At 45.0% G+C, this 27,045-nt stretch overlaps 1 protein-coding gene across 1 annotated transcript in view; it reads right to left on the reverse strand.

Annotated features, from left to right (window-relative positions):
- Positions 1-27,045, reverse strand: part of LOC124805392 (myrosinase 1-like) — a 246,463-nt gene that overhangs the window by 34,703 nt on the left and 184,715 nt on the right. Inside the window, exons 12-16 of the mRNA XM_047265954.1 lie at positions 23,477-23,573; positions 16,617-16,751; positions 3,425-3,547; positions 3,171-3,351; positions 215-309 (exon numbers count right to left, since the gene is read on the reverse strand). Of these exons, the coding sequence (XP_047121910.1) occupies positions 215-309; positions 3,171-3,351; positions 3,425-3,547; positions 16,617-16,751; positions 23,477-23,573 (631 nt within the window). The remainder of the gene's footprint in view (positions 1-214; positions 310-3,170; positions 3,352-3,424; positions 3,548-16,616; positions 16,752-23,476; positions 23,574-27,045) is intronic.

A 27,045-nucleotide genomic window follows, 5' to 3' on the forward strand; every position in this document is an offset into this window, starting at 1 on the left:
ATGGGTGTGTGTGTTTGTCCTTAGGATAATTTAGGTTAAGTAGTGTGTAAGCTTAGGGACTGATGATCTTAGCAGTTAAGTTCCATAAGATTTCACACACATTTGAACATTTGAAGGATATTGAAGAACATCGTCATAAAATGAAAACACGTGTAATTACAATTTGACTGGTAGCTATAACTTTGTAGCCCTCTCAAACACTTCGCTGACTCACCTTAAACTGTCTTTGTCTCTCAGTTGCTTCTATGTCTTCAGTAGAGTTTGTATACGGTTCGTATTGTGAGCTGCTCAGTGTCATTCCCACAGAGCCTGAAACAAATTTGAGATAAAACTGTTATTTATATTAAACTATTACATTACCTCTGGGTGAATTAGTTTAGCTTCGCATCAGAAAATAATACCAGTTATTGTACATCATTTATGCTACGTTTAAGTTGTTGAATGTGCAATTCCAACAATAGATCACACAAAGTTGATACTGTAACGATTGAGGAACTGTCTAAACTACATTTGTTCCTGATTTACATTTAAAGAAACACTTATAATAATTTTCATGGTCATTTCTTCATACTTAGCGCCATTATTATTGAAAGAGGAGGAAATACTTAATGTAGTAGTGATTAACTCAGTAGAATGACATTTTTTCTGAAACTAGCAACATCCACTGAACGGATTTCTCAAATATATTTAAAATTTATGTATTAGTTTTAAACGTGTCTGATTCGGGGCAGATGTACCTATTTGAGAGGCACAACTGGTAAAATTAAAGTTGTTTTTGTTTTATGTTCATAATAACAAATCTAGCTATGCAACAATTTTTATTTGTATAAGCATACTTGTAAAATATCTGAATTAAAAACAAACTGACATAAAGCCCTTAGGCTCCTTGTTTGAGAGTTTAGAGATGCCTGAAGACTTCTGTGTACAACATCCAATCTAACACCAGTGTGTATATGTGCTGCATCTGTTAAAATTCACCATAAACCTAAAATATTTCCAAGGATCCCAATAAACACTGGTACGATGGCGTATGTGATGATCTGCTTGGAGCACGACTCCAAATTTTATTACATATTGTTAAATTTATTTTTCCTCTCAGAACAACTGTTTCAAATTTTCACGTAGTTCATTATTTAAAACGTTACATATTTTGTGAAACTAAATATTTTTACATCACAAACGAGTTAGACAGCCCGCACATTGTGTGCATTTGACCAAAAAGTTACTTTGAAGAATGAGTACTTCATTCGTTATGTTTTATTGCATGATTTATGAGTCATCATTCCTCTGAACTCTAAAACGTGTCTTTAAAAAAGGGAGATTAGAGTTTAAGACAGCGTTGATGATGAGACAGTAGAGGTAGGGCCCAAGATCTGATTGAGGAACGGTAGGAACCATCCCAGCATCCATCTTAAGTGATTTATCGAAATCACAAAGGAGCTAAATCTGGATTGGTGCATAGGTATTTGAAATCCACTGTCTTACCGCTGCACCACATCGCATGATGGTTTGGCTTTTTAATATCATTTTTGAAAATTAATGCGAAGAAACAATTTTTCAACTTTACTAGTTGCTTGTGCAACTAACCTTGCTTACACCAATCTTGACTTCAATGCGTATAAACTGCTGGCATTAGTCTACCCCCAGAAAACTATTAGACGCTACTGAGAACAATTAAAATCATAAAATGATGAAATTTATGCTTCTGGCGAATTCCTGGGCGCTATCAATTATGTACACTCCTGGAAATGGAAAAAAGAACACATTGACACCGGTGTGTCAGACCCACCATACTTGCTCCGGACACTGCGAGAGGGCTGTACAAGCAATGATCACACGCACGGCACAGCGGACACACCAGGAACCGCGGTGTTGGCCGTCGAATGGCGCTAGCTGCGCAGCATTTGTGCACCGCCGCCGTCGGTGTCAGCCAGTTTGCCGTGGCATACGGAGCTCCATCGCAGTCTTTAACACTGGTAGCATGCCGCGACAGCGTGGACGTGAACCGTATGTGCAGTTGACGGACTTTGAGCGAGGGCGTATAGTGGGCATGCGGGAGGCCGGATGGAAGTACCGCCGAATTGCTCAACACGTGGGGCGTGAGGTCTCCACAGTACATCGATGTTGTCGCCAGTGGTCGGCGGAAGGTGCACGTGCCCGTCGACCTGGGACCGGACCGCAGCGACGCACGGATGCACGCCAAGACTGTAGGATCCTACGCAGCGCCGTAGGGAACCGCACCGCCACTTCCCAGCAAATTAGGGACACTGTTGCTCCTGGGGTATCGGCGAGGATCATTCGCAACCGTCTCCATGAAGCTGGGCTACGGTCCCGCACACCGTTAGGCCGTCTTCCGCTCACGCCCCAACATTGTGCAGCCCGCCTCCAGTGGTGTCGCGACAAACTGGAGAAAAGCGTTGAGTGCCGATGTGGCCAAGTTTGCTAGCATATCAGGCTATCAGGAAGATTGTCTTAAGTAAATGTATCTGCAAATGGTTCAAATGGCTCTGAGCACTATGGGACTTAACATCTGTGGTCATCAGTCACCTAGAGCTTAGAACTACTTAAACCTAACTAACCTAAGGACATCACACACATCCATGCCCAAGGCAGGATTCGAACCTGCGGCCGTAGCGGTCACACGGTTCCAGACTGAAGTGCCTAGAACCGCACGGACACACGGGCCGACTGTATCTGCAACAGCATCAATTATTTTGAATGAAGTTGCGTATTTGAGACACCGCACAAACCCTGGCGCAAATTCGAATTGTTTGCAGCAGGTGCTCACAGTATATCGTAAATTTAATCGAATAAAACATTCAAAACTGAGAAGTGTGGTAGAGAAAATGAGTCCGACAAATCAAGTGTGATCGTGAGAAACAAGAAGTGCTGATGTGGGAATAACACGTATTTACAGTCAAGAAAGTGAGTAAAAAGAAGTGGAAGAATGCACTCACACGGAGACACGAGGTGAGTTGACCGATCCTTCTTCCACACACTCACAAACTGACTTGCACACGTATGTAGATATGTAGACACATGTACACAGAGCATTCAGCATACCGGATTTGATCAAGAAGGAACAAACTATCAGTATCAGTTTTGTTTGCAGTCACTTCACACCCACCCACGTGGAAACCGAAGACAGGTTTAAGGCAAAGTGGACGAACCGTTCTGTGTCGCTCTGTACTGCTCGTCGTACAGGTGCCAGACGCGCGCGTGGGCCTTGATCACCGTGTGCGTCGCCAGGTAGTCGCCGACGCCCGTCGCCGGAACGCCGGGCGGCACGCCGGCTATGGCGTAGCCCCAGACGATGATGGCGGGCTCGTTGAACGTGATCCACCACTTCACCTGCCCACCCAGAGACACTCGTGAGCTGAGGCCGCCACAGAGGAGCTACGAGCGCTGCCTCACGGGAACTTACCCTGTCTCCGTAATTGTCGAAGAGCAGCTTGGCGTAGTCCGCGAAGTAGTCGACCATGATCTCGTTAACCCACCCACCGAGGTACTGCAGCGCTTGGGGTAGGTCCCAGTGGTACATCGTCACCTGTAGCAAAAGTACGTTTCTCCATGTATCAGGCAGAAAGCTCCCTTCACAGTTCGTTGTCAGTTATCTTAATGTAAGTTCATTTCTGACATGTTAGCACTGTCTCTGTTCTGCATTAACGACCACGTCCAATCCCGTAATTTAGGAACACAGTTAATGTAACAGTTATTCTCTCTGTATTTCGATGCATCTATGCCAGAGGCTCCTGCAATGGGCAGACATGCAGAATCCATAAATGTTTCAAATACCACTTTCAACGCAAAATTACGGTTTTTTAAAGAGCACAAGTATACTTCTGAGGAAATGAAAACCAGAGGTGCAGGTAGTGATGACGGACTTGTTTCACTGTTGGAAACCTTGTACCTCCTGAAACACATAGACTATAAAGGATGGTAATGGCACATCAGTTTCTGCCGCGGTATGCAGCACCACGACAGAAACAGTGTCATCGCTTCCATTATTTAAAGTATTTCACAAGATATAAGGTTTAGAGCACCGAAAACAAGTTTGAAATGACTACTAACTGTACCTCTGTGTTGTGTACATAGTTCCGCATAGTCAGCTTTCCCACTAGAGCGCGCCCGGCTAAGCACAACATCGCAGGCGCAGCGCTCGTCTGTCTCTGCACTACGTGATGGCGCTGCCATAGAGACGGACGAAATTCGGCTTCCGCCGATCCGCGTATTAATATGTAACGCAGCCAATGAGATCGCTGCTAACACAGAACCTTTTCTCCTGGCAGATCACACTCGCGCAGTGATACCTGAACGCGCAAGGTATTATAACGAGTGTACAGGCCTCCGATCAATCAGTCTGCATTAGTCTGCATTTATCTGCACCTGTCTGTACCAGTCCACATTAGTCTGTACCAGTCTATAGTCAAGTTTCAGTCTGCGCCTAATAAGATTGTCGTATTCCTGTACATAGCCATGAAGATAAATGTATAGACACTTTGTCAAGTATCAGAGATATGTGAGAATAGGATTAACGTACCAAGACCAAAGGAACTTTAGATTGTCAATTGTAAATAGCATCCAGAATCAAGTAATTTTATGCTTGTTATTATTTTAATAAATGTGTGTGAAAATTAATCAAGTTCTGTTTAAAGTTGGTCACTGTCAATCTGCTACTCTAAGCGTGCAAGTGGCATTTCTATCGTCTGACCTAACGGCAAAAGATAAACACGCCACGATAAGACCACGAGACATATTGCTGACACTCGCCTACTTCGTTAGAGCGACGAGTCAAATAATCTGATGGTGTACCAAAGATCTTACAGTACGCACAGCACACACTGATTTTCATTTTGGTAGAAAAAATGAACATGTACCATTTAAAAAAGCATAACTTTCGTGTTGAGAATGATATTTGTTTATTTGTAGAGACTGTTCCTGACGACTATAAGAGTCCCTAACATGGTTGCATCCCTGGCCAACTGCATTTTTCACATTTTGTTTCATTTCAGAAATATCCTATGACGTGGCAAATTTATGTGATACACCCTATATATTTGATGTCTCACATAAAACTTGTACCGCAGATATTACGGACTTGGAAAGTGCTATTGATATATCGTTTTCACGAATGGAAATCGGAAATTTGTGGTAAGTTCCTATGGGAGCAAACTGTGAAGTCATCGGTCCGTAGGCTTACACACTAGTTAATCTAACTGAAACTAACTTACGCTAAGGACAACACATACACCCATGCCCGAAGGGGGACTCGAACCTTCGAAGGAGGCCAAGGCGCCTTAGACCGCGCGGCTACCCTGCGCGGCTCACAGAATAGATTGGTAGTCAGGGGCGCTATCTGTCTGAGGCTCACCGAGGACATACTGTGATGGAAAGACCTTTCTGGTGTTCGAGGAGTGCTGTGGTGAATGCCGTCAACACGTGGCAAAACCAAGGTGAAACCATATCTAGAGGTTGGGCGGCCACTACTCATTACAGATGAAATGAGTCATGCGGCGAACTGTGGCGGAACTAACACCGGACATTAATTCTGGGCAGAGTACAAGAGTGTCTGACCACACAGTGCAGCGAACACACCTGACGATAGGGCTCCGCAGCCGACGATCGATGCATGTGCCAATGTTAACACCACGACGTCAGTAACTACGACTGAAATGTGCACGTCATCATCGAGACTGGTCTCGGCACAGTGGCAGAACGCTGCACGGTCTTCTTCATCATGCCGATTCGGGGGCGCGAATCAGTCGTCTTCCAGGGGTACAGCTCCTCGACAGCTGTACTGCGGAACGGGGACAAGCTGATGGCGGCTCCATTACGCTCCGGTAAACACTGATGTGAGCATTCACGGGTGTAGTGGAGCTCGTGCAAGGCACCATGACGGCCAAGGAGTATCGTACAATGGTTGTAGACCACTACAGTCCTTCATGGCGATCATGTTTCCCGACGGCAGTGACATTTTTCAACAGGATAATTCTCCATGTCACAAGACCAGGCGTTTGGTGGAGTCATTCGGGGAACACGGTGGCGGGTTCCAGTTGATGTGCTGGCCCCCAACTCGTCAGATGTGAACCCGATCGAACACATCTTGGATGTGATTGAATGTGACATGAGGACTCCTAGCCCCTCTCACGGAAATTAAGTGAGTTGTGTGTGCAGATGTGGTGGCAACTTCTTCCAGAGACCTGCCAAGGCCTCATTGTTCCCATGCCACGAGGCGTCGCCGTTTTTATGCGTCCCAAAGGTGGACATACCGGCATTCAGGTAGGTGAACATAATGTATATGGCGTCCCAAGAAAACGCCAATAAACTTTAGGGACAGATTCCTTACACAAAAACAATAAATGTCTAGTAAACAAGGGCTCTAAAGTGCTTACCTAGAGAATTATGAGAACTATGGGCACTTGTTCAGGAGTAGAGTCGGTTCATATTAACGACGAGGAGCAAGTGCTCATAGCTCGTAAAGTAGGCGTTTTAGACCGATGTTTACTAGACATTTCCTGCTTTGGTCAATATGTCCTGCGCCAAAAATATGGAAAGGAAAGACCTTGACGTGGAAAAAGGAGTCGGTAATACGTCCTTTTTATATATTTTATGGTACATGTTACAGGTTCCCCGTATCCTGATCTATTATTCTGTGTTGATCTCAAGACATTTGTTGCTGTTAGAACGCAGACCTCATCTGTTGCAGTGGACTTTATTTGAACACATACCCTTCCCATCAATGTAATTCATAATGAAGGATATGTGAATAGCTGTTTGTACAGCATCATCATCATCATCATCATCATTTGAGACTGATTATGCCTTTCGGAGTTCAGTCTGGAGCATAGCCCCCTTATAAAATTCCACCATGATCCCCTATTCAGTGCTAACATTGGTTGCTCTTCTGATGTTAAACCTATTACTTCAAAATCATTCTTAACCGAATCCAGGTACCTTCTCCTTGGTCTGCCCCGACTCCTCCTACCCTCTACTGCTGAACCCATGAGTCTCTTGGGTAACCTTGCTTCTCCCATGCGTGTAACATGACCCCACCATCTAAGCCTGTTCCCCATGACTGCTACCTCTATAGAGTTCATTCCCAATTTTTCTTTGATTTCCTCATTGTGGACACCCTCCTGCCATTGTTCCCATCTACTAGTACCTGCAATCATCCTAGCTACTTTCATATCTGTAACCTCAACCTTGTTGATAAGGTAACCTGAATCCACCCAGCTTTCGCTCCCATACAACAATGTTGGTCGAAAGATTGAACGGTGCACAGATAACTTAGTCTTGGTACTGACTTCCTTCTTGCAGAAGAGAATAGATCGTAGCTGAGCGCTCACTACATTAGCTTTGCTACACCTCGCTTCCAGTTCTTTCACTATTTTGCCGTCCTGTGAGAATATGCATCCTAAGTACTTGAAACCGTCCACCTGTTCTAACTTTGTTCCTCGTATTTGACACTCAATCCGTTTATATTTCTTTCCCACTGACATTACTTTCGTTTTGGAGATGCTAATCTTCATACCATAGTCCTTACATTCCTGATCTAACTCTGAAATATTACTTTCCAAACTTTCAATCGAATCTGCCATCGCAACTAAGTCATCTGCATATGCAAGACTACTTATTTTGTGTTCACATATCTTAATCTCACCCAGCCAGTCTATTGTTTTCAACATATGATCCATAAATAATATGAACAGCAGTGGAGACAGGTTGCAGCCTTGTCTTACCCCTGAAACTACTCTGAACCATGAACTCAGTTTACCGTCAACTCTAATTGCTGACTGACTATCCATGTAAAGACCTTTAATTGCTTGCAAAAGTTTGCCTCCTATTCCATAATCTCGTAGAACAGACAATAACTTCCTCCTAGGAACCCGGTCATATGCCTTTTCTATATCTATAAAGCATATATACAATTCCCTGTTCCACTCATAACACTTCTCCATTATTTGCCGAAAGCTAAAGATCTGGTCCTGACAACCTCTAAGAGGCCTAAACCCACACTGATTTTCATCCAGTTGGTCCTCAACTAATACTTTCAACAATACCTGAGAAGATTTTACCCACAACGCTGATTAAAGAGATACCTCTGTAGTTGTTACAATATTTTCTGTTTCCATGTTTAAAGATTGGTGTGATTACTGCTTTTGTCCAGTCTGATGGAACCTGTCCCGAATCCCACGCCATTTCAATTACCTGTGTAGCCATTTAAGACCTGACATTCCACTGTATTTGATGAGTTCCGACTTAATTTCATCCACCCCAGCTGCTTTATTGCACTGCAATCTATTGACCATTTTCTCCACTTCCTCAAATGTGATCCTGTTTCCATCATCATTCCTATCCCATTCTACCTCGAAATCTGAAACGTTACTGATCGCATTTTCACCTACATTGAGCAACTCTTCAAAATATTCCCTCCATCTGCCCAAGGCATCCACGGATTCACCAGCAGTTTTTCTGACCTGTCCAAAATACTTGTTATTTCCTTCTTACCTCCTTTTCGAAGACCACTAATTACACTACAGAATGGTTTTCCAGCGCGCTTGACCCATAGTCTCCAATCTGTTTCCAAAGTCTTCCCAAGATTTCTTCTTGGATGCTGCAATTATCTGTTTGGCTTTGTTTCTTTCTTCAACATAACTTTCTCTGTCTACCTGAGTTCTAGTATGTAGCCATTTTTGATACGCCTTCTTTTTCCTTTTACAGGTTGCCTTGACTGTGTCATTCCACCAAGCTGTTTGCTTCATCCTACTTTTACACACTACTGTTCCAAGACATTTTTAGCCACTTCTAGTACTGTGCCACTGTACCTTGTCCATTCCTTTTCCAATGACTGTAATTGACTACATTCAACTAACTGGTACCTTTCTGATATCGCTGTTATGTACTTGTGCCTGATTTCCTTATCCTGAAGTTTCTCCACTCTTATCCTCCTACATATGGACCTGACCTCCTGCACTTTGGGCCTCACAATCCCAATTTCACTGCAGATTAAACAATGATCAGTGTCATCAAAGAACCCCCTGAATACACGTGTGTCCCTCACAGCCTTCCTGAGTTCTTGATCTGTTATTATATAGTCAATGACAGATCTGGTTCCCCTGCCTTCCCAAGTATACCGGTGAATGTTCTTATGTTTAAAAAAGGAGTTTGTGATTACTAAGCCCATACTGGCACAGAAATCCAAGAGTTGCTTCCCGTTCCTGTTGGCCTCCATATCCTCTCCAAATTTTCCAAATTTACCCCTAACCTTTTCATACCCTTCTGTTCGATTTCCAATCCTGGCATTAAAATCACCCATGAGCAGAACACTGTCCTTGTCCTTTACTCTAACAACTACGTCACTGAGTGCCTCATAAAAACTACCCATCTTATCTTGATCTGTCCCTTCACAATGCGAATATACTGACACAATCCTAATTTTCTTGCTAGACACTGTCAAATCTATCCACATCAGTCGTTCGTTTACATACCATATTGCAACTACGCTGGGTTCCATTTCTTTCCTGAAGTAAAGCCCTACACCCCATTGTGCTATTCCTGCTTTGGCTCCTGACAGGTAAACCTTGTATTCTCCCACTTCCTCTTCTTTCTCACCCCTTACCCGAATGTCATTAACAGTTGAAACGTCCAGCCCCATCTTACTTGCAGCCTCTACCAGCTCTACCTTCTTCCCAGAGTAGCCCCCATTGATATTAATAGCTCCCCATCTCATTACCATTTGATTGCCAAGTCGTATCTTAGGAGTCCCTTGTTTGTCAGTTAGAGGTGGGACTCCGTCACCTCCAAAGGTCCGAGGCATTTTGCTCTGATTGTTGCCAGCATCATATTTAAAGTACCAGGGTAGCAGGTTGCTGGCCTTACTTGCCCCGAGTCCCATTGGGTTTTACCCCTAACGGTTGGGGGATTAACCGTTGGATTTGGTAGTCTTTGACGTATGAGCTCAAAGGTGACCACGACTCAGAATATGTCCGAGATGCCCAGCCTTATTCCAAAGTAACTGGTATCCCGACTGTCGGGACCACTTACTTGGCCACTCATACGTTGCCCGTGGTTCACGAACTAGGACATGACTACAGGAACCCACACCACGAACCCACTGTTTGTACAGGTTTTACAAAAATAAAGAACAGTGTTACAAATTCAATTATGTCTGCAGTGAAATACAATACTGATAACTGAATGTATTTCGTTTAACGAGGAGCAGTCATAGGGTTTTACTTATCACCTCGAAAAAGTCAAGCTACAAGAGCGAAACTTGGTGTTACGCGTTATCTAAAAACTCACCCTTCCATGTGCGACATTTTTCCCAAGGACGGAGGCGTTGGCTGTTGAAGTTTGCATTCAGATTGTTAAAGAAAATAAAAAATCGCTTCGTTATCATTTTGAATATACCTGCCACGCAACAGTTTCTTCATCCGAGGAAAGATGAAGAAAGTATTCAGCACCATTTCTTGGGAATACGGATAATGAGGAAAACTTTGCTAGCCCCCAGAATCAGCATGTGCAGAATGCGCCGGGGCGTTTTTGTGGATCACAAACACCCCACCGAGTGAGGTACAGTGGATAGCATACTGGGCTCGCATTCGCGTCCGACAATCCTGAGTTAGGTTTTCCGTGATTTCCTTAAATAGTTTCCGGCAAATGCCGGGATGGTTCTTTTGAAAGGGCACGGCCGATTTCCTTCCCCGTCCTTGGCTAATCGAATGGGACCGGTGAACTGACCGTTCGGTCCCCTTCCCCTAACCGTCCATCCAACCAACAAACACTCTCGTAGAGAGCTTAACAGCTGCACGTACCCTCGTCAGGAGATTTATATAGTACACACCTATCACTGTTTGGTATTTACAGGCAAAATCTGTTAGCACCACTCCACGACAGTCCCGAAAGACGCTCAACAGCACCTTGCCGATGATGGTCGGGCATTCACTGCAATGGTGACTCGACTCGACATGTTTATACTGTTTGCTTCGTTCGTTGTCCTCAGGATGACAGCAATACAAGCAGGATTCATCCACGGTGATTAGGTGGTTAGACAAGTCAACTGCACTGTCCTGACACAACTGCTACATTTCCGGTGCTGTCTCGGGTCTTATGGCTCTTTGGGTAAGTGTCTGCATTTCCCTATTTTACTAGGGCGCGCTCATAAGTAATGGCTCCCAATCTTTTATTTTGTTGTCAATACCTGCCGAGGTATTACGTCTTATGCATATTTATCGGCCCGGTCGACTTTCTCGCTTCACTGACACAAGTTGCAACCCTCTGCCGCAAGAGGACTCCGGATTATAGTGTGTTATATAGCGGTGTGTAATGTAACTGCGTCACTGCATCAGAGACAACGTGCTGTAATCGAGCTTCTGAGAGCGGGAAACGTGCCTCCAATGGAAATCCGTAGAAGAATGAAAACTGTGTACGGTGATGATTGTGTCGACACTAGTAGCGTGCGACGTTGGTTGTTTTTGTTCGTAATGAAGGGAACGATGGTGCTGACCTCAACGTGTGTGATACTGCTCAGACGACAGGCTTACGACAACCGACGAGACTCATCGGAATCGGGTTGATGAATACATCAGAGAAAATCGTCGGATAACACAGACACGGCTCTCAGGTAACTGAGAGTGTGCACTGGCCATCACTGCAGAACTGCGGTACAGGTAAGTGGCTGCCCCGAATACCCGATATAAAAAGTGGGAGATTCAAAACATGTGTCAACAAATTGTTTTTCGTTCTGAGAGTGAGGATTATGGGCACCTTTACAACATTGTGATGAAAGCTGGGTTCCTCATTTTCACACCAAAAACAAAAGAGCAGCAATGGAGTTCCCTCACAAAGGATCACCGACGCCAAAAAACGAAAAAGAAACAAAAACAATATCATGGCGCCATCAGCAGGCAGTCATGCTCCAAAGATGTTCAAGGTGTGCCGGATTTGACATTCGTACCTACAGCATAAACTCTGCAAGGAACTACGAGACCCCCAGAATACTAAAAGCACAAAGTTCGAAGAGTTCGTCCATACACGTAGAACACTCTCCTTTAGCATGACAAAGCTAGATCCCACACGAGCGGTGTGACAACTACAACAATGCAATGCTTTGGGTTCACTGTCATTGGTCGCCCTGCATACGGTCCTGATTTGGCCGCATCCTATTTTCATCTGCTTTCAAAACTTAAAAGAAGATCTTCGAGGACTTCACTTTGATAGTGATGAAGCAGCGCAAGCAGAGGTGAGGTTCTGGCTCCGTCAACTGTGTGAAAATTCTGCAGTGACGGTATTAATAAACTGGTCCCTCGTTGGGAGTAATGTGTTCCTCGCCAGGATGACTCTGCTGAGAAATAAATATGCAGACCTGAAGAATAAAGACTTAGAACGTTAATAATATTTGTTTTGTAAGATGGCAAGAACTATGCCCCTTACATGAAGTCATTAAAGATCACCAAACTCACGTTGAGCGAACAGTAGGGCTGAACAAAATGACTGACAAGGCACAATGCATCTTGTAGAGGGTATAGTATGGACGTATTGGAATAATTAATGTCAGCTGATGGTTTTAAAATAATTCACATGACATGAAAACTTTGAGGAAACGAGTCGATTTACTGGATGCTAGTTTACCCCAGGAAAGGATTTAGAGTTGACCATGGCCGGCTGGGGGAGCGGCTAAGGGAAGCAACAATAGGCAGCTTAGGGCGGCTCAAGCTCTGAGAAAGTGGTAACTGTGCGTGGCCTCCAGCGGCCTTAAGATGAGTGACAGTGAGTGGGTGGTTGACCGCGACTCCATGCTGGTGTATCGAGAAACAGACGGAGAACTTGGATGCCTGTTGATAAATGTCCGGCGTCCCATTTTCTGTGAAACATGCGACAAAGCCGCGCAAAGCTATGGTGGAGCGGTCAACAGAGGTCAAAATATGCGTGTTCGTGACTACAGCAACTTCACGCTGAATTCACGGTCCACAGAGCCTGAAGTAAATCAGGTGAAGAGTGACAGCATGAAATACGCCGGCCTCCGATGGGAACGTAGGACCATGGAATTTGAAGTACTCTCCTGGGAATCAGAATTCCGGAAAACTTGGTGTTTTGTGCAGATGCTAACCTTGATGGATGGCTTGGGAGGAGCTAAATAGCAGAAGTTGAGAGGAAGGGAAATTTTGGGGGAATTTGTTCTTCCCAGAGCAGGCATTGGTCGGCGCTGGGAAGCGATGCATAATTAACGCGACTTGTGTTGCAATTGGCGTAAGCGATTTTGCTGGAGGGGAAACCGAGGCGAAGAGCGGACTGGCAGAAGTGTCAGTAGAGGTCTTCCGTTCCCAGCTTGCCTAGAGTGCGGACTTGGCGTTCTTTACTCAGCTTGCCTGAGGAAGAGTGAGCATCTTTGCAGTTTAGGACTTAACAAATGGAACGATTGAGCTTGGAGATAGAAAGTTTTGGTTCAGCTATGTACTGAGCAAGATAGCTAGGAGTGAATAGACGAGCGCAGCCTTGCAGCACCACGAGGTCAGCCGACGTCCACACAATGACGCCGCTCTGTCACGCTGTATTCGGTGATATTGCGCCTCCACCGGCCACTGATTAATTTGTTGGATGACGTTGGCAAAGTTTCCACGAGGGTTTCATGGGACGTGTACTGTAGAATTCTTCTCGCGCTTCGCATTGCGCCTGGGTCAGTCGATAGGAATTGCTTGTGAGTTAACGAGCTTTACTCCACGCAAATGCAATTTATTACCACTGCCTGGTAGGAGAGTCATGTAATGTGATGATTGAAGGTCGTGAGTTAAAATAAATTTGTGATAATCGACTGCATCTGTTTTCAATCAAGTAGTTGAAATCCCAAGTCACTTTCTTAATTAATTTTATGTTCAACATTTGCATCTGGGGTTCAATAGCTGCATATAACATCTACGTGCACCTCTTTTTAATTAAAAGTGATCAATTCTGAATCAATTAATGTCAACACTGCCACCGCAGTTCAATCAGGAGTCACAGGGCCTTATTACTTTCTTTGCGTTATCCGATATTGCGGAAGTTTTGCACTCTCTGTTGATCTGTTAGTCAATTAGCTGGGGTGAACACACGCCAAAACCAGATAAGTGACGGGTGGGGTGTTACAGTTTTACAAACAACCGTGTTGGAGGAACATCTGCAACTGAGTATTATACCAGATGTTCAAAATACTGCTACAGTTGTGAAGTTCTTTTATTATCACACGACCAGTTTCGGGCTCTTATATGCCCATCTTCAGCCATCGTACGCTGTGCTCGTAGATAGCATACCGTGCCTTGTACACGTCCACTGCGGCGCTCGGGGGTCACAGAACCAAGTTACGACATCTGAAGATGGGCTTATAAGAACCCGAAACCGGTCGTGTGATAATAAAAGACTTTACAACTGTAGCGGTATTTTCAACAACTAGTAACGCTTGTTTTATTGAACAAGCTTAAAGGGTTTTCGCATGAAATATTAGGAGTCATTGCATTTCAGCATGTCCTCGTAGCAGACAGCGACCTATTTAATGAACAAAATGTCGGGAAAGATACTGAAAACTGATCCATAACTATTTTACACTTTTCCCACACTCGCTTAGACTATGATGTACCAGTCTTCGAGCAACAGTGTGTCTTGCGATTTTCGGTTTTCCACGTAGACATTATTTGTCCCTCCGGCATCGTCATCCATATTTGTTTGACCACAGTCGAAACATCAGCGCCAACTTAACAATTCCAGAATGAAATTTTCACTCTGCAGCGAAGTGTGCACTGACATGAAACTCCCTGGCAGATTGAAACGGTGTAGATGTTTCCAGAATGAAATTTTCACTTCGCAGCGCAGTGTGCGCTGATGTGAAACTCCGTGGCAGATTAAAACTTGGTGCTGGACCGATGCTAGAAATTCGGGACCTATGCCTTTCGCGGGCAAGTGTTCTACCAACTGAACTACCTAAGCACGACTCACGAACCGTACTGACAGCTTCACTTCCTCCAGTACCTCGTACCCCACCTTCTAATCTTCACTTGTCCCGAGTTCGAGTCTCGGTCCGGCACTTAGTTTTATTGTACCAGAAAGGTTCAACTTAACACTTGTCTGATACGATGATAACCACGTCAGCACGAATTGTTAGAGTGGCGTTCCTCCTTTTCAAATGCAGAAAGTGCATTAACTATTGCAGAATTCTGCACTGTGTCAATAGGTTGCACAACTTCGCTTTGGCTCGTCTACCGACGTGATGCGGTTCCGCGGCAAGGGGTTTCACTGTGTACCACGAATGCAGACATCTACCTGACTGCAAACACACAAACGTATTAATCCTGCAGCTTTATTTACCGAGGTGATAAGTACAATTTTATGAGTACTCCTCCTAGCGCCATTCAGTTTTACAAACAGAAAAAATGATAATTTGTGCACAATTTCCAAACGGGTTAAACTATTGGACAAGCATACTAAAAGTTGTTGCTCTTAGTGCCGTACAGCACACAGTAGGATTCGGGGCTATTCTGACAACTCTTATTATGTCTACCATCGAAGAATATTGTGCAGAGGAATGTTGTGTGCAACAACATCACATAATGCTTTCGAATACTTCACGGCTTATGGAGGACCGATATCAGTCCCAAAAGCGTACTGGATGAAAATTGCCTTACTTGGTGTACATACCGGGTGATCAAAAAGTCAGTATAAATTTGAAAACTGAATAAATCACGGAATAATGTAGATAGAGAGGTACAAATTGACTCACATCCTTTCAATGGCATGGGGTTTTATTAGAACCAAAAAAATAGAAAAGTTCAAAAAATTGCAACACATGGCGCTTCATCTGATCAGAATAGCAATAATTAGCATAACAAAGTAAGACAAAGCAAAGATGATGTTCTTTACAGGAAATGCTCAATATGTCCACCATCATTCCTGAACAATAGCTGTAGTCGAGGAATAATATTGTGAACAGCACTGTAAAGCATGTCCAGCGTTATGGTGAGGCATTGGCGTCGGATGTTGTCTTTCAGCTTCGCTACAGATGTCGGTCGATCACGATACACTTGCGACTTCAGGCAACCCCAGAGCCAATAATCGCACAGACTAGGTCTGGGGACCTGGGAGGCCAAGCATGACGAAAGTGGTGGCTGAGCACACGATCATCATCAAACAACGCGCGAAAGAGATCTTTCACGATTCTAGCAATATGGGGTGGAGAGCCATCCTGCATAAACATCGTACGTTCCAGCACGTGTTTATCAGCCAGGCTGGGGATGATGCGATTCTGTAGCATATCGGCGTACCTCTCACCCGTCACGGTAGCAGTTTTGCTGTCCAGTGCCATCTGTCGGACATTTTGTGAACTTTTTTTTTGTTTTTTGTTCTAATAAAACCCCATGTCATTCCAAGCATGTGTGTCATTTTTAACTCTCTATCTACGTTATTCCGTGGTTTATTAAGTTTTCAAATTTATACTGACTTTTTGATCACCCGGTACTTGGTTGTATCTATTAAAATATTCGACGAGGGCAGAACGTACAGTGAAATAATAATTAGCAATGCTGTGGTACATTTCGGAACTTGACAGTCATTCAGGAGTGATCCATTATGAGAAAAAAGTGGCTGTTCCTTACCACAGGTTGAATTCCGTTGGCCAGCAGCTCGTTGATGAGGTTGTTGTAGTAATCAATGCCTGCCTGGTTGATGACGCTGAGGTCGCCCTTGGGTAGCACGCGTGGCCACGAGATGGAGAACCGGTACGCGGTAGCCTGGGGCATGAGATATGAAAAAAAGAAAAAGAGAAATTTTAACAAACAAATAAAGTACCTCGTCTGCCTCTTTCGACGTGTTTTGCCCCAGGAGCCGGAGAGACGTCATATACTTTCTAAATACTCTGCCGTGATATAGAACAGCTAGAAAATAGTTTATTTATTTCTTCTATTTTTTATTTAAGTTAACGAGAGTAGCGCCTTCACACCCCTCTTACATCGTACCGGGGACTTACTCACACAGCAGTCATTACATTAGAGTTACTAAGAACAGTAAAATTATTTTAATATCATAAATGGTAATAAGCTGGTAGTAATAGTACAAAAAATGTATATATAAAATATATATATATGTATCTAACGATAAGAGGAAAACAGTATTAAGAGCAGACAGCTTTAATTCAAGGGCTAATGGTACTGCTGCTGCTAATAGTAATAGTAATAGTAACAATAGTAGAGGTAGTAGCAGGTACACAATACACTTATAGTTGTCAAAACTGATATTTCTCTGATAGGGAGAATTCAAAGGGGTAGAAATTTAGACGGAGCACTCAAGGGCTCTGGGAAATGGTAAATATTTTTTTGGGAAAGAAGGGTACTCCGTGCTATGGGGTAAGAGGAGCGTACAGGGCGAAGCCAGACATTATTCCTGATTCAGTACGTATGTTATTAATCGTCTGTTGAAGCAGATGTCATATAGTTTTCTAATATAGTGAGGGAGATAGTTCAAGTGTCGGGTTCCTGTTATTGAGAGGGAATTGTTGTAAAAGCCGGCTGAATGAAGGAGTCAGGTGGAAGGGATATTGCTTTGATGTGAACAGTTGTTTGATTCAGGCAACAGAATCAAGGTTGAGAAAGGATTTGAGGTTTTTTTTACGTTGGCAAAATGCTAGACCAGACGGAGCCAGGATAGCTGTGTATGATGTGCTGAACGGCGCTTGCCGCGTAACTCTCGCTTTTGGGCTCGGAGCGTCCAGAGGCTTAGGTTGAAAGGCCCTCTAGTTCGATCTGCTTCACGCTGGGTGAGCAGGCAACGTGCTCTTGCGTAGGCCAGGGGAAGTGGAGCTCTGGGGGCGGCAGCGAGGAGGAATGTTTGTGAGCGAGTGCTCTGCGGCGGCTCACCTCGAGCTCCTGTTACAGAATGAGATCAAAAAGTCGACCCTTACACACCTGTCACACACAGGCGCTCAGCGTCAATTCTAAGCGCCCTCAGTTTTCCTGAGAAAGACATCGCAGGATACTACAGCTGTAATCAACAGCTGAAGTACCAGCGTTTCCATTTACACTGACGTGCAGAACTGAAGGAGGAAAGTAACTTTTTCATGACGTGGCACTGCAAAGTAACTTAGCTCTAAGAAACTTGGACCATACACAGGAACAACTGCTACAGTGTAGTACTGGAGGAAACTGAAAGAAACACACAAAGAGACGAAGAGAAATGATGGTTTCATTTATAGAAAACAGTTTCACTGAAGTCACCGTCTCTCATGATGGGTTCTTGGACATTACGAAATGTTATACAGTGTTCTTAATAGCGTGTGCGACCACCACTGACTGCACTGCGTACTCTGCAACGTGGCCCCATGTTCACTACAAGGCTGGTGACGAGTTCTTGTGAACAGCGCGGTTAACTGCCGGACGGTTGTTGGAACATGTGGAACGTGTTGCAATGCGTCTTCCACAGCGAATCGCACATGTCCTCGAAGGGATTTAACTCGGGGGAATGGGTAGGCCAGTACATTCGTCATGTCATTCTCAATGGAGAGAAGTCTTCCGAAGTAAGAGTGATTTCAGGTGTGCCGCAGGGGAGTGTCGTAGGACCGTTTCTATTCACAATATACATAAATGACCTCGTGGATAACATCGGAAGTTCACTGAGGCTTTTTGCGGATGATGCTGTGGTATATCGAGAGGTTGTAACAATGGAAAATTGTACTTATATGCAGGAGGATCTGCAGCGAATTGACGCATGGTGCAGGGAATGGCAATTAAATCTCAATGTAGACAACTGTAATGTGCTGCGACTATATAGAAAGAAAGATGCCTTATCATTTAGCTACAACATAGCAGGTCAGCAACTCGAAGCAGTTAATTCCATAAATTATCTGGGAGTAGGCATTAGGAGTGATTTAAAATGGAATGATCATATAAAGTTGATCGTCGGTAAAGCAGATGCCAGACTGAGATTCATTGGAAGAATCCTAAGGAAATGCAATCCTAAAACAAAGGAAGTAGGTTACAGTACACTTGTTCGCCCACTGTTTGAATACTGCTTACCAGTGTGGGATCCGTGCCAGATAGGGTTGATAGAGGAGATACAGAAGATCCAACGGAGAGCAGCGCGCTTCGTTACAGGATCATTTAGTAATCGCGAAAGCGTTACGGAGATGACAGATAAACTCCAGTGGATGACTCTGCAAGAGAGATGCTCAGTAGCTCGGTACCGGCTTTTGTTTCGAGAACATACCCTCACTGAGGAGTCAAGTAGTAAATTGCTCCCTCCTACGCATATCTCGCGAAGAGACCATGTGGATAAAATCAGAGAGATTAGAGCTCACACAGAGGCATACCGACAATCTTTCTTTCGACGAACAATACGAGACTGGAGTAGAAGAGAGAACCGATTGAGGTACTCAAAGTACCCTCCGCCACACACCGTCGGGTGGCTTGCGGAGTGTGGATGTAGATGTAGACATCCTCTCATTCCAAGAGATTCTCCATCTACAGTTTTCGACGCGGCTGAACATTGTCATCTATAAAAATGAAGTGAGGGCCGAATGCATCTCTGATTGGACGCACATGGGTGAGGGATACAGGGTCACAATACCGTGTTCAAGGCTATGGAGGTCAATACCCCCTCGCAGCATTATACCTTCCCACACCTTAACACCTGGGCCACGTTCCTGAGTGCGTTACGAGTTCCCACCTGACGCTTTGTGAGGGCACAGCCAGCATTGTCTAGCACGACCAGTTTGGTGGTCCAGATGGGATCATGTGCGGATGCATAATGTCGCAAGGGCGTACTGACCCCGAAGTATTTGAACACGGTACCATTCACCTGTCTGCGTTATTATGACACTGTATTCCTTTCCCATTTGCGTGTTTGGAGAGATGTATTCGTCACCGACTTCGTTTATAGGGGCAAAAATGCGCGACCGAATCGAGTGGCACAGGTGGAGGATATTCGACGAATGGACTGTCCTGTTTGTTTCCCCAACTTGTATCCCACCGACCACGTGTGGGGTGTGCTGGGGAGACGTACTGAAGCACGCTACTTGCACGAATGGACATCCAGCGGTCGTCTACGAAGCTTGTGGAGGAATGCTACTCCCTATCATAACAAGTGTTTACCAACCTTGAGGCGGACGTGGGACCTCGTTGCATAGCTTGCTTCGCCACCCCTGGCAGTCACATACTCAATTAAGAATCGTATCCCACCTTCTCTAATGTCCAGGGGACCATCACTAATCACTGCGACTTCAGTGTAATTACAGTCTTAGAATAAATGTGTCATTTCAGTTCGTCTCATTGTGTATTTCTTCCAGTTACCTTCTGTACTGTACTATACTAGTACATTCTATGTATGGTCCAAGTTTTATCGAGCTATTTTACTTGCCTTAGGTTTTACACGCTTTGTAGGTTGAAAGGGGAGGATCTGTTAAGTTTTTGTAGGGCATGCAGATATGCTGGTGCCTTCTTGCACATTGTAGCTGTGTGCTCAGCCCAATTTAGATTTTCATCTGCTATTGTTCATAGAGTTTTGCTGAGTGAGAGGAATTTATATTTATCCGATTTAAGTTTAAAGATAGTAGGGATTCCAGATACTTCGAGCTCATGAGCCTAGAATGAGCAAGCAGGTCCGCTAGCGTTTTGAATCGATTGAGTCTTAACCCTATATTCTATACTCATATTCATTATACACGCAGGTCAGTACTGACATTGTCTGTAGCTGGCTTAAAATTGATCTGCGCAGAAACTGGGCATTGTTGGCAAGACGTCAGGTACGAGTGAAATCATTACAGTAATAGTAGAGAAAAATGTCGGCTCCTAAGTTTCCCAAGTGAAATATCTAAGTCGACATGGTCAAAGGATGTTCTAAATCTAAAATAACCTGACTGTCGGTTCTGATCGATCCATGGTTATTTTCAGACCGGCTGTTGTTTTTATTTGAGCAGATGCTGTGCTGCAGTAGTTTTGGAAATTGGTATTCGTCTGATAGTTTATCTGTACTGAAATAGTGGTTTTCGGGTCTTGGGCCATACATTCTCCGGTCATGGATAGCGCCGGAAGAACACAAATGGGGAGTTAGAGGTTGCTGTAGCAGCGTCCATCTCGTGTATTGGCTTGGCAGTTCCATGTTTACACGACTCAAGGAAGACGGTTACGATCAAGGAGATGTTGAAGGTATCTCTTAATGCAGGCAGAGTTAGTCAATAACAAACTTTACCATTTGGACTGTGATGCCAGTGTATGCAGCAGATGCTGTTTTGATGTTCATAAAGACTTTTTTGGAGCTATTGGCAGTATCGTCCGTGAGACGCAGTTTTTTAAGCTACCACCATTTATCCCCACCGTATCTGAAATCGTTCCATTATCTCTCGATGCAAAGGGCCTTATTTTTACTGAAGTACGAAACATTATTGAGCTCATGGATTCACTGCAATATCACTGAACCTGGACTGAAATATGAACAGTGTGACGTACGTGTTCTTTTGTCATAGTGACCGAATTACAAAGTGAGATAGAAAAGCCACTGGATTGCAAAAGCTTTTAAGTTTATGTTACGCTGACTTCTGGCGACATTGGTTTTCGGCCGTGATGGAACTTAATAAGCGGGTACCAGATACGAATGGCCGAGGGCGAAGAGATATGGAACGCAAGGCGGAGTGCAAGTTGCTCGATGATTTGGAAGGAGTGGTAAAACGTAGGACGGAGATCTATGTAACGTTTGTATAGGCGAGTACTGGACGGCTCAGGGTCTGTTAGGTAGCCGGGGAGTCTACACGTCTTATTCGGCTCGTTAGTAGATTTAGTAGATCTGCTCAATTGTGGGCTTTCTTTTGGACGGTTGGTAGGTGGGAGTTCGAGGGTAGCTTTCGATTGGGCTTTGATGCAAGTTATTGTATTGTTTTAGTTGGGTGAACAGGACGTCTGCGGGTGGTGAGGTATAAGTATCGAGGACTGAAAACTCGGGTGAAATGTCCTGCGTTTCTACAGGCTGGATGGAAGGTACCACTGGTTGCACGAAGAGGTGAACTCACGGGATTTCCGCTGGAGTGACTGTTGGGACGCATCACCTAGTAGAGGTTTGAAGGCTGCTCGTACATTTCCTCTAACCGCAGCGGACTGGCAGCGGCTAAATTATCGCTCTTCAGCCATTGGAGTTCGTCTTTATAGTAGGCTTTCAGGTTTTGCCAGGACGGCGTTGTCATCTCGGAAAAACGGGTTTTCTGCCTTTAATCTGTGTCGTACTTGCATGATATTTCGATCGTGTAACTCGCAATCTTCATCAGGTGCTGTCCCAGTGAGGACCTGCTGAAGATTATCGTGTAACTACGACGCGGATTACCGGCAGAAAACCCGATGCCCAATTTATGATTAAATGATTGATGAGATTAACATTTCCTGATCGTGAGGACAGTGGAACATAGGCCCCTGGAAACTGTGGGTGTGGACTGGGATGTGGTAAGTATTGGCGAGGATGTTTTATGGAAAAATGTAACTGGATGTCTATTTGGGAAGGAACTGGTAAGTGAGATGCAGGTGTTAGGAGAGGAATGGGATGTCAGCTTGAAAAAGGAAGCGTGGGTTGGAGCCTTCTATGGAATAGGATGGATAGGGTAGGCTATGGTTGGAAGAAGGCTGGATTTCGGTGATGAGAGAAAGGTCTAGAAGGCTATTTAAATAGCGATGGAAAAGAATGTGAAGTGTTTAGTAATGGTGTGTATGGGCAGGGTGGGGGGTGGGGAACGGGGGGGGGGGGGTGAGTGAGCCGTGATGATAGAGGAGCGGTAGCGGACGAGGATTCTCAAGGGTGGGGACCACTGTATCATTTAGGGACTCAAGTTTAAGTGAGACGAGTTATTTTGTGCTGAGTACGACTTTGTGTGGTCAGGAGAGGTGAGCTACACAGTCGTGTGGCAAATATCGTAGGAAAGCTGGACAGGAGCAGAAATGATTAGCGAGCAAGTTAACACAGTAAACAGAAGATATACTTAAGTTGCATTTCTCCAAGCGTACAAAAAAATGGTTCAAATGGCTCTGAGCACTATAGGACTCAACTGCTGTGGTTATCAGTCCCCTAGAACTTAGAACTACTTAAACCTAACTAACCTAAGGACATCACACACATCCATGCACGAGGCAGGATTCGAACCTGCGACCGTAGCAGTCGCACGGTTCGGGACTGCGCGCCAAGCGTACAGAGACTCATTATAAATAATGCAGCAAGAAACAGAGTCCAGCTCTCTGCAACAAGGATGAAATGCTCTGAACTGAAGGACGAACGATGGTGTCGGAACCATGACTGGGTGGCAACTGCATTGCTTCATGTATCAAAGAAACTCCAAGCGTGACCGAACTGTCTGGCTGCCGCTGGCCACAATACATCGCGGCGGCAGAGAGCGCTCGTAGTCCAGAGCCACTGTAGGCATGACTCAGAACGAGAGCGCCAGTGGGACCGCCGGATCCCGTATGACTGCTGTCGGTGTCTGATGGAAACTTACAATTCCGTTGTCAGCTTTGGCGCCCGTGGGGTAGTACTCATGCGTTGTACTGCATTTTGCAGGTGTTTGAGGAGTTGTGGGAACTTCGTTAGCTGTACTGGATACGAGAGGGAGAAGGCAGTTGAAGTATAGTTCCTGATTTCGGAGGGAATGATGGGACGCACAGGGTCACAATACCGTGTTCAAGGCTATGGAGGTCAATACTCCCTCGCAGCATTATACCTTCCCACACCTTAACACCTGGGCCACCGAAACGGTCATGTCAGACTACGTTCCTGAATGCGTTACGAATTCCCAACTGATGCTTTGTGAGGCTGCAGCCAGCATTGTCTAGCATGACCAGTTTGGTGGTCCGGATGGAATCACGTGCGGATGCATAATGTCGCAAGGGCGTACTGACCCCCAAGTATTTGAACACGGTACTATTCACCTGTCTGCGTTATTTGGGAGATGTCTTAGCAGACGACACATTCCAAAAGTAGCATACACCATTTGATCAAAAGTCTCCAGACACCTGTTAGTACACAATGATAGGAGGTGTGTCCACCCTTCGTCTAAATGACGGCTTCAGCTCTATTGGGCACACATTCAGTGAGCCGTCTCTAAGTCTGTGGAGGAATGGGGGCCCTTTTCTTCGTCAAGAGCCGAAACTGGAGAAGGCAGTGTGGTTCAATACTGGGGCCTGGAGCAAAATCGACGTTATTACCCATCTCATAGTTGTTCAGGTAGGGACTCTGGGCAGGCCAGATGTCCGTATGCCTTTCGAACTTTCTTAAGCACAATAAAGGAACCGAAAGAAACTCGCACATCTGTAACATTACCTCCTCTGTTCCCACTTTTCGCACTAGACATGATGGCAGGTAACGTTCTCCAGCTATTCACCAAGCCCAAATCCTTCCACCAGATTGCCACAGGGTGTAGCGAGATTCATCACTCAAAATTGCTCGTTTCCAGTTATCCACTTCCGTCCTCTTTACACCACCTCTAGAGTCACTTAACATTAAGTACAGGCATGTGTCGTTCATGAGATGCTCGACGATGGCAGCCCATTCTTTTTGTGTGTCCGGTCTTGGCTTACCTGTGATTATTCCGTCGCGTTTCCACCTGGCAGTCACATAACCAACAATCCACTTGGGTAGCCTTAGAAGGGTTGAAATATTCGTAATGGATTTGTCGCTCAGGTGATACTGCATGACCAGTCCACGCTCAAGTCACTGAGCTGTCCTGATCGACCCACCTTACCGTTACTGCTTCTCTACTGAAAGTTGGTGACTGAAATTTCGTAAATAGATCTCGCCGCGACGAAACACGTCTTTGCTTTAATGACTTCCATCCCATCTCGCGTATCATACCTGCCACACTCTCTCCCCTATTACGTGATAATACAAAACGAGCTGCCCTTTTTTGCACCCTTTCGATGTCCTCCGTCAATCCCACGTGGTAAGGATTCCACACCGCGCAGCAATATTCTAACAGAGGACGAACGAGTGTAGTGTAAGCTGTCTCTTTAGTGGACTTGTTGCATCTTCTAAGTGTCCTGCCGATGAAACGCAACCTTTGGCTCGCCTTCCCCACAATATTATCTATGTGGTCTTTCCAACTGAAGTTGTTGGTAATTTTTACACCCAGGTACTTAGTTGAATTGACAGCCTTGAGAATTGTACTATTTATCGAGTAATCGAATTCCAACGGATTTCTTTTGGAACTCATGTGGATCGCCTCACACTTTTCGTTATTTAGCGTCAACTGCCACCTGCTAAACCATACAGCAATCTTTTCTAAATCGCTTTTCGACTGATACTGGTCTTCGGATGGCCTTACTAGACAGCAAATTACAGCATCATCTGCGAACAACCTAAGAGAACTGCTCAGATTGTCACCCAGGTCATTTATATAGATCAGGAACAGCAGAGGTCCCAGGACGCTTCCCTGGGGAACACCTGATATCACTTCAGTTTTACTCGATGATTTGCCGTCTATTACTACGAACTGCGACCTGCCTGACAGGAAATCACGAATCCAGTCGCACAACTGAGACGATACCCCATAGGCCCGCAGCTTGATTAGAAGTCGCTTGTGAGGAACGGTGTCAAAAGATTTCCGGAAATCTAGAAATACGGAATCAACTTGAGATCCCCTGTCGATAGCGGCCATTACTTCGTGCGAATAAAGAGCTAGCTGCGTTGCACACAAGAACGATGTTTTCTGAAACCATGCTGATTACGTATCAATAGATCGTTCCCTTCGAGGTGATTCATAATGTTTGAATACAGTATATGGTCCAAAACCCTACTGCAAACCGACGTCAATGATATAGGTCTGTAGTTCGATGGATTACTCCTGCTACCCTTCTTAAACACTGGTGCGACCTGCGCAATTTTCCAATCTGTAGGTACAGATCTATCGGCGAGCGAGCGGTTGTATATGATTGCTAAGTAGGAAGCTATTGTATCAGCGTAATCTGAAAGGAACCTAATCGGTATACAATCTGGACCTGAAGACTGCCCGTATCAAGCGATTTGAGTTGCTTCGCAACCCGTAAGTTATCTACTTCTAAGAAACTCATGCTAGCAGCTGTTCGTGTTTCAAATTCTGGAATATTCCTTTCGTCTTCCCTGGTGAAGGAATTTCGGAAAACTGCGTTCAATAACCCCGCTTTAGCGGCACAGTCGTCGGTAACAGTACCATCGGCACTGCGCAGCGAAGGTATTGACTGCGTCTTGACGCTTGTGTACTTTACATACTACCCAGAATTTCTTCGGATTTTCTACCAAATTTCGAGACAATGTTTCGTTGTCGAACCTGTTAAAGGCATCTCGCATTGAAGTCCGTGCCAAATTTCGCGCGTCTGTTAATTTCAGCCAATCTTCGGGATTTCGCGTTCTTCACTGAGATGAAAAGAGTTAAGGGATAGCCAAATGCACACACATGGTTGTTGGTAGTATTGTGTACACAAGGTGTAAAAGGACAGTGCATTGGCTGAGCTGCGATTTGTACTCGGCTCATTCATGTGAAAAGCTTTCCGAAATCTAGTGTTAATGAGGTATTGTAGCAGACGACTGACGTGAGAGTCTTTGCAAACAGCATGACGCCGTCTGCAGCGCCCTTCCTGGGCTCGTGACTGGGCGGTCCTAAAGCACCGACTGATCACCGAACAGTGCAGCACCGCGAAGCGGCATCGAGAAGTCAGTGGGAAGGCGAGAGTTCAGCGCCCCCTGTCAACACTGACCTGACCAGTCGCCTGTCCCTGGTCGGGCCACACTCCGACCGCAGTCTTCGAGAACATCAGTACTGAGTAACAGGAAGACAATGCTTAGCCTGCGTTCTGAGAGTAGCAATTGCGTGTACCAGGCGAAGGAAGCCATTTCATAATGAGAAGTTACGTTTCTTTTCTTTTTAAAAATAAAATGTCCCATTAATTTGAAAGCGCCGTGTACTGCCAGCGGCCATCGCGACTTCTCTCCTCGCTCGTCTGTGCTGGTGCTGACTCCCACAGTAGCCAACACAACACCTGGTACCACGGGTTACAGAACCAACGCAGCCTTCACGGTTCATTGCTCCATCACAGC

Source organism: Schistocerca piceifrons, chromosome 7 (assembly GCF_021461385.2).
Source record: "Schistocerca piceifrons isolate TAMUIC-IGC-003096 chromosome 7, iqSchPice1.1, whole genome shotgun sequence".
Lineage (NCBI taxonomy): Eukaryota > Metazoa > Arthropoda > Insecta > Orthoptera > Acrididae > Schistocerca > Schistocerca piceifrons.